This window comes from Hyaena hyaena, unplaced genomic scaffold (assembly GCF_003009895.1).
Source record: "Hyaena hyaena isolate Hyena2069 unplaced genomic scaffold, ASM300989v1 scaffold_312, whole genome shotgun sequence".
NCBI lineage: Eukaryota > Metazoa > Chordata > Mammalia > Carnivora > Hyaenidae > Hyaena > Hyaena hyaena.
Window position 1 is genome coordinate 456,464 of NW_024080943.1, and position 8,882 is coordinate 465,345.

Genomic DNA, 8,882 nt, shown 5'->3' on the forward strand with positions numbered 1-8,882 from the left:
TTTGATGAGTGAAAAAAATGTCGCACTGTTGAATTTTCCTTTCCCTAATTACTATATCCCACGAATTTTTAAAGATCTACTGACTACATACCCTTTACCACTAGATGCCAGTATTAACACTTCTCCACCTGTTGTGACAATCAGATTGCCTGCAGACATTTGTGCTAAAATTCCCTGGAAGGCAAAATCGCCTTCTCTCAACCAGCTGAAGAATATCAAGGTTGAGCCGCTCAAAAAGAGCTGGAATATTCGGCCAGTATTATCTCACCTATACTGTTTCCTCTCTTGGCTTCTGTGACACCGTACTGTCCCGTCTTTCCCCACCTCTCTACTCCCTCATTCTCAGTCTCCTTTCCTGTAGTTGAATTTCAGAGTACACTAGGGCCTTCTGCTCTCCACTTAAACTTACTCTTTCGGGGTTTTCATGTAGTTCTCCAAGTTTTAAAAGGCATCTCTAATGAAACACTTTTTTAAAAATGTATATTTCTGTCGCATAAAAGGGGGCTTCAAACCAGTTGGGACACAGGACTCTCCATGCGGAGGAGAAAAAGAGCGCACCTGTGCAGGAGGGCTGCCAGGTCTTGTTCGACTTTCTGGGTCCAGAGACCTCGGGGTCGTGCTCCCTTTGCGAGCATCCACAGCGAGGGTGGCATTACCACGTACACAGCAATCTACAGGTGACTTGCGAGTCTTTCAAGAAAGACTCATGGAGGGGGACGTGCAGCGAGGCGGTCAAGGCTGATGCTGGCTGTGAGTGAGACCACCAAGAACAGACGCCAGCAGAGCTGTGCGCTCGTAACGCGATCCCGGCCGGGTCACCAGTACTCCGGAGCGCCAGCCTCGGATTAGGTGAAATGGGATCATCATCTGTGTCGGAGCGCGCTTTGCCCGCCGAGCGGACCGCGAGCAGATCAGTGGCGGAAAGTCGCAGCGTCGCTTTAAGGAACCAATCAGAGACCACAGAGGCCTATTAACGACAACCACGAGGACCAATGAACACCAGGAGTCCTCCTGAACTGCCTCCAGAGCGCCTGTCGCGGAGAGATCACGCCAAGGAGGTTTTTTTAAAAAGTACAAATTAGAAGACAAGTCTGTGGCTCGACGATGGGACACCACGTTTACAATAGTGGGTGGAGAAAATTGTGTAAGGGAGCAGAGCTGCACTTCCCCAACATCTCGCGGAAGTGGACCTGCAAATCACCCCCGAGCCTTGGGCTCCAGCGCGGGAGGGTACGTGCTGCGTAGTGACGTCACGCGCTGACCCCGCCCCCAGCTCGCCCTCCCTTATAGTGCAGCCCTGGCGCGCGCGCACCATTGTGTGGCTGGACTCGGCCGCCGCTGCGGTGTGAGGCGCGTGTTCCGGCTCTCGCCGTCCCCGCACCCGCACCGCGGCTTCTGCCTTGCGGTCAGCCGTTCGACAGCCAGCCTTCGGGGCCCTTGCCCGCCACAGATATGCCGCGCGTCTATATAGGACGCCTTAGCTACAACGTCCGGGAGAAGGACATCCAGCGCTTTTTCAGCGGCTATGGCCGTCTCCTTGAAATAGACCTCAAAAATGGGTGAGTCGGGCCTGGGCGCCCGCGTCCGTCCGCAGTGTCCTGGGTGTGCCGGCGGCGGCCGTGGCCCACTGGACAGAAGGCCCAGGCCGCGGCGCCGCGTGGCAGGGCCTCTAAAATGGCGGCGGCGCGGGGCCGCGGGAGCGCGCGCGGGGGGGGTGGCCGCGCGCGCGTGCGCGTTCCCGGCCTAACGTCGCCGCCGGTCCCCTGGCCCTCGCACCGCCCCCAGGTACGGCTTCGTGGAGTTCGAGGACTCCCGCGACGCCGACGACGCCGTTTACGAGCTGAACGGCAAAGAGCTCTGCGGCGAGCGCGTGATCGTGGAGCACGCCCGGGGCCCGCGCCGCGATCGCGACGGCTACAGCTACGGAAGCCGCAGTGAGTCCCACCCCCGCGCGCTCCGCGTCCTTGGGACCCTGGGGGGCGGGCGCAGGCTTAGGGTGGGCGGGGTGGGGCCTCCCAGCCCGGGCAGGCGTGGTGGCAGGGGTCCACTGGCCCCAGTGTCCCTGGGGGCCGCTGCCTTCACGCCTGCCCGGGACAGCTACGGGACGCCGGAGCGCGGGGATTGGGTTATGGGTTTTGCCTAGCCAGGGTTGAGGTGTTTTGGGGGTTTACGTTTACTTTGTTTTATCCTTTTTATTTTGCTAAGTTGGGAGGGGGGTGGCTTGGGCCCCTGTCAGCACTGTCGTGGGCTCTGCCCACGGAGGAAGTGAGTGATGGCAGTATTTGTTGTATCTCCTTGCTTACCTGACAGTGCTTTAGCTAGAAAATGTGAATGTTTTAGCATAGAATTTTGAGGGCAGGCTGGGGAGGAGGTGGGGTGGGGGCGGGTGGGGTAAGGGAGGAGTTTTAAGTATAGGTCTTAGACTTATTAATATTGGCGGGGGCCAAAGAAAGTACTATTTTAAAGTAATGTGGTATGGTACCACACAGTAGTTTTATATAAGCTTTATGCTGCCTTTGAATTATTTGGGGCATGTTATTGGGAGGAGGTGGGAGGGGTTTGGTTATGTTAAATGTTTGATGTTGAAATTGTTGCATGTTGAATTCAAACTTTTTAACAAGTCCTTGATGTTTCAATTTGAAAGTGACCAATGGGGCTGAGGCTGTGTCCACTGAGGCTAAGATGACTGCCTTTCCTGATTGGCCTTGGCTTTTCCATACATTGTGTGACCCTTGCCCTATGACCCTTTGGCTGACCTTACCGGAAGCCATGACGACAGCAGCCTTTTGCCATTAGACGCAGGGTGATGGTGAGGATTCCAAGGGTTAGACAAAACTGGTTAATCTGAACTAGGTGACTGTTACCTTGCGTGTTTTGTGGCCAAACCACCACCAAAAACCTCACACTGTGATGTAAGTACTTAGTGTAACTAGTAAACATTTTTGTAAAATGTAGAAATGCATGTAATCAGTTAAGTTTTATATTTTACAATGTTATGTAAAATAAAACTTAGCGAGGTAAATTGAATAAAGGAGCAGTCACTCTCTAACAGATTGTAGGAGAAGTTTAGTTGGATTTAGTCTATTTGACTTGCCCTTAATTTAATTTATGGCAAATCACAACTGTATCGAAGGTTTAGCAATATAATAGCAAAGTCCTACTCCAGTAAATAAAAGTTGATATGTTTGTACTAACTTTCAAAAAAACATGCATTCCTATCATTACAAAGCATCTAATTATTCTCATCACGTGATAAAGGTGGTGGAGGTGGATACAGCAGTCGGAGAACCTCTGGCAGAGACAAATATGGACCACCTGTTCGTACAGAATTCAGGCTTATTGTAGAAAATCTTTCTAGTCGTTGCAGTTGGCAAGATTTAAAGGTATGTGCTATAATTTGAGATAAAAGTGATTCGGCTGGGGTGCCTGGGTGGCTCAGTCGGTTAAACATCTGACTCTTGATTTCAGCTCAGGTAATGATTTCACAGTTGGGTAGGTTTGAGCCCCTCATTGGGCTCCACGCCGGTAGCTCAACCTGCTTGGGATCCTCTTGCTTTCTGCTCCTCCACCTACCCCATGTGTATGTTCTCAAAGTAAATTTTTAAAACACGATACAGCTAATGTTTTAAAAGTAGGCTTTTGTTTTCACCTTACCATTTGTGAGAATCGTTCAGTATGTAGATCTTTTTCATTACGTTTTTGGATTTAATCAGTCTTGTTGGCTTTTTTAGGATTTCATGAGACAAGCAGGTGAAGTAACCTATGCGGATGCTCACAAAGAACGCACAAACGAAGGTGTGATTGAGTTTCGGTCCTACTCTGACATGAAGCGTGCTTTGGATAAACTGGATGGTACAGAAATAAATGGCAGAAATATCAGGCTCATTGAGGATAAACCACGAACGAGCCATAGGCGCTCTTACTCTGGAAGTAGATCAAGGTAATTTGTTGAAATATAGAAAAAGGAGAGGAAACCGTATTTGCCAAGAGAAAAGAAAAATTCAGCTAGCAGCATTTCGATTGATACTTAGTTGAAGTTAGTTCACTATGTAGTCTCTACTTTGTTGGGGTTCTTCTGAATGTTTTAAGGTGGATTTAATTTATAGTAAGCCATTATTGTGTGTGTTGTTTTTTCTAAACAAAAGTTCGAGTTGAGCTGTAATGAGACTAAGATTTTTTATTGCGTCTTTTGTTATAGGTCACGGTCTAGAAGAAGGTCACGAAGTAGGAGTCGCAGGAGCAGCCGCAGTAGATCTCGAAGCATCTCAAAAAGTCGCTCCAGGTAAATAGTAAGATGTTATATATCTTTTTTTCTGAATGTTAACTCTATTTGTATATTCTGGCAAGGTACTGAGAAAAAAAATCTGGCTCTTCTTGTCCAGATCCAGGTCTCGGAGCAAAGGTCGATCACGTTCTCGATCAAAAGGCAGGAAATCCAGATCAAAAAGCAAATCTAAGCCCAAGTCTGATCGGGGCTCCCGTTCACGCTCTCGAAGCAGATCTAAGGAGTATGAAAAATCTCGAAGCAGGTCTCGTTCTCGATCTCGTTCCCCCAAAGAAAATGGAAAAGGTGATATAAAGTCAAAATCTAGATCAAGGAGCCAGTCTCATTCAAATTCACCCCTACCTGCTCCACCCTCAAAGGCACGTTCTGTGTCCCCACCACCAAAAAGAGCTTCAAGATCCCGCTCTAGATCTCGTTCAAAGTCAAGGTCACGATCCAGATCGAGTTCCAGAGATTAACTTAGAACTCTACATTCTTTGCACACTATTATGGAACACTTTCCTACTTACTTGCTTAAGCAGTTATTCTTCCATGTTTATACTTGGCCTCTTCTGCAAGAGGAATTTCCTGAAAACAGGGGCACACAGAAATTTGATTTGTGGCCAAATTTGATGAAAAAGATGAGGTTCTAAAGAAATGGTGGCATGAAGTCAAAGATCCTCTCCCTTCTTTGTAGAATTAAGATAACTTTGATTTTATAGCTTTTGAGCTAAAATAACTTTTGTAAAGATTAAGCTCATTTAGATTTTTTTTAAGTATTTCAGCAGGATCTGCTGCAGGGGTTTTGTTGTTTTGTTTGCTTTTAAATTAACCGTTTCAAGCTTTGAATACGTAAGGCTTTAGAGGGAGAACCCAATTTTCAATTATGTTGGCTTTTTATAAGCTTGAGTTATGTAAGATTTCAATAAAAATTTGCTACCAAGATGATTGCCTTACTGAATAGGTCACTATTAAATTCCTTTTAATATTGATAATCTACTCTTTGTGGAAACGATGTAAAAACAAAGTGTAAAAGAAGGCAAGCCTCAGACCAGCAATAAATTATTCAATTTGGATAACATTTTGTGCTGTTAATCAAATTTGCCAAAGTCCTATCTGCCCCTTTGAGTTTAAAACGTATTTCGTAGTCTCGTCTATTACACAATTTTGCCTAAGTTAGTGTATTTTAAATGATGAAAATTTTTCAACTTTAATTGAACTCTTGAGGAAGTAGTTCTTAATACTTGGGAACCCATTTAGCCTGGTAATCCCACTTCCTGGAAAAGGTCAGTGTAATTAGTGTTTTGTTAGAGTATGGTTCCATGGTGTTTAGTGTTCTATGAAAATGAAAGTAGCTTTTCTTTGGTAATTTAGCACATTCTTGTTCAAAGCAGAAAAGCAAAATACTGCATTTTCAGCTGGAAGATTATTATATTTAACAGGCACTTAACAGGTTGCTTGGTAAAATTGGTTGCTGATTAGAGTGAAATTCCACGCAACAATCAGTCGTTAATAGTTGATGAGGTTATGTGATAATCGATGAGGTCATCCTTGCAACTTTACAGCATATGGTGGGCTTGAAAAGAATATACATGGGTAAACCCTAAATTTTCTGTACTTTGGCATGAAGTGTAATGTATGCTGTAGAACCCAAATTACACTGCAAATTTGTGGGAGTTACTGGGTAACCAATGAGTCCATGCATATATAAACCTAATTAGTTGAAGTTGCAGTTTGAGAAATGAATTACCTTCTATCTTTATGTTCAGATACTTTCATTCCGCTTAAAAGCACTCATTTCAAACCTTGGTTTGAAACCAAGATATAGATTGTTTGACTCTGCTTATTATCTTCTAGGAGCTGTCCCTATGTAAGGTGTCAAGGACTGGATTGTACTATAGTGGGACATGGTGGCACAGTGCTCATCATGCCACAGATATGACTAGAAGCATGATAATCTAGAGTTGGTTCGTAGGTTCAGATAATCCAGAAGGCATACCTGAGATGAAGCTGCTTGAGAAAATTGAGTCAGATTTAGGTATCAAAATCACAGAGTAGCCAGGAGGAGTACTTGATAGTGCATAAAAAGATTTGTTATTGAGAAATTTCTGGGCTTCCTGTTATAAAATTTTAAAGCCTACTCTTAGGAAAATAGTGCCCCAAAAGATTGATGCTTCTTCCATGACCTTATTTTCTTTACTTTCACATTGTTTTAAAGTTTAGATATTCATAAGAAATGGTTTTTTTCCCAGTATAAACTTAAGAATTTGAAAGAAGACATTGATGTCTGCAATTATAGTTCTTATTTTGCCTATTTGAAAGAACACAGTTACAACCCATGAAGAGGCACATCTCCAGCTGCCTTTCAAAATTTGGTTTAAGAACAAGTTGGTTTAAGAATTGGCTTTGACCAAAGTTCTCTCGTTTTCAGGGAAAGAAAAAAGCTTTTAAAACCACAGCCTTTTAAAAAGGAAGGAGGGGGAATATTGCAGTATGAAATTTGACTTTGTAAAAGTGTACATCTTTCAACTGGGCTTTCCTGTGTTAGTCTAACCTCACATGGTAATAGGCAGGTTTGCCTACATTGTTAGCTGCCCCCAAAGTGGGTAATTATATGGGTAAGTGCCTACACCGATAGAAGTTTCCTGGTAATAGCAAAGACCAACTTATTAAAAATCTAGTCCTATTCTATCCCTGTGGACCTCAGTGTCATTGGATATACTAACCCACTATAACACTGGCCCACTTGAGACCAGAGTTGACTGATGAAATAGTTCCTTGCTAACTTACAAGAATCTGAGAGTCTAAACATGCCATGTGTAGATCTGTGGCTAGATAGAGTATTAAACTAAGACAGAAAAAATAGAAATGAACATCATCTTTGATTCCCCTTTCTTTTTACCTGATAGTGTTGACTGACACGCCATAGTGCCTTTAAGGCCAATTTGAGTCCTACCAGTTCCTGTGATTTACGTTCTAGTCCTGTGTTGTTACTGCCTTTCATCTTGGTATCTTCTTTTTCCCACTTTGTTAAACTACTTTATGCTTTATCTCCAATAAAATGCTTACTGAGGGAAAGGCTGGTTTTGGATTTATTGTGTATTCCCATTTAGCGCCAAATATTTGGTAAATGGTTTTTTCAACTAGAGTTGCCACTTGGCAAGCCATTCCTGGCTTGAGTATGAAGAAAAGGTCTTATTTCAGTTCTTCAGAGACCTGTGTTTAGGATTGACATAGTGGATGGTTTATCTTGGGCAAGTCATAGCCATTGTGCTTTAATGTCATCCATGAAATGGTAAGGACAAGCTATGAGTTGTGAAGATTAAAGATTATGATCTGAAGGCCTGGCTGGCTCCATCACTGGAGCATAGGACTCTTGACCTCGGGGTTGTTGGTTTGAGCCCCATGTGGCTGTAGAGATCACTTAAAATCTTTTTTTAAAATAGAGGTTAATATCAGGAATGTATTGTTATATGGCATATAACAGCTATAATAGTAAATACTATCTGCTGTTGTGAAGGATTAACCATATGAAATTTCTTTGTACTGTCTTGCTCTATTTTTACATATAATCTATTTACCTGTTACCTTAATACCAGTTTGAGCATTTTCTGTGACAGAAATTTTTCAGGTAAACTAGGAATCTTTAATCCTCTTTTCTAAAGTCCTTAACCTAATTTCCTTAATCGAGACTTGGAGTACTCTAAACTTTGGCAGTTTACATTTGGGAAACCTCACAATATTATTTACCTTGCTTTCAGAAGACAGTTTTCTGACTATGCAATTTCGGTCCTATGGCTGTTGGATGTTCTTAAGTTTTGACTTAATTTTAATTACAAAACTAGTACATACTTAGGAATGGAAAGTATCTTTCCATTAGAGCTCGTTGGCTAAGGTAGCTGCTGTTCACAGCATCTGTCATTCATTCCCTAGAATTCTTTGATCGTAAAACCTATTCTTCCCTATAAGCTGTTTGTCCTTACTGTGAGTGGTGGTCTGCAGTTTGCTTTTACTAAGAGATCATCTATTTTAAATGGCTGACTAGTATACTCCTAAGTGAATATATTGTAAACATACTTTTTCAGTATCCATACTTTATATAAGTAATCCCTTTGTGTAGCAGGAATGAAAAATACTGTTTTTAATGTTCAGTATCAAACAATGAGACTATAAGAGGTTTACGCTGTTTAGTATCTAGTAATTATCAGTTTACATGTTAAATTTTGAACTTTTGAGGCAGTGACCACATCTTGAGTAAGATGGGTCTATGTTTAACACCACATAATGCTTCCATTTGCTAAAAGGATGAGTTGATGCAATTGTGTAATTGATCTAGGTCCTCAATAGCTTGTTTAGATTTGCTTGGCTAGGTTACAGCAACCCCACAGATGGGCCCTCAGTATAATACTTAAGTGATTAACTTTTTATATTTGAATAGAAGGGAATTGCAGTTCAAAAATTGAGATCTAAATGGGTCAACATGGCAAATTCCACCTTTGACCCCTTGGAAGAAGCCAGGAACACTAGTTTCTTGTGCATCCTTCTGGAGATGCAAATCTAGAAGAATTAATATTCCCCAAGTAGTTTGATCAGAGCTCATTGGAATTTTGCAAAGGCG

At 43.0% G+C, this 8,882-nt stretch overlaps 1 protein-coding gene across 1 annotated transcript; it reads left to right on the forward strand.

Moving 5' to 3' along the window:
- The first annotated feature begins 1,307 nt into the window (after positions 1 to 1,307).
- On the forward strand, positions 1,308 to 7,342 carry SRSF6 (serine and arginine rich splicing factor 6). Its single transcript, XM_039248458.1, has 6 exons — positions 1,308 to 1,559; positions 1,786 to 1,934; positions 3,259 to 3,383; positions 3,732 to 3,940; positions 4,199 to 4,282; positions 4,383 to 7,342. The coding sequence occupies exons 1-6, from the start codon at positions 1,453 to 1,455 to the stop codon at positions 4,741 to 4,743; spliced, it is 1,035 nt and encodes a 344-aa protein (XP_039104389.1). The 5' UTR covers positions 1,308 to 1,452; the 3' UTR covers positions 4,744 to 7,342.
- Positions 7,343 to 8,882: the final 1,540 nt, after the last annotated feature.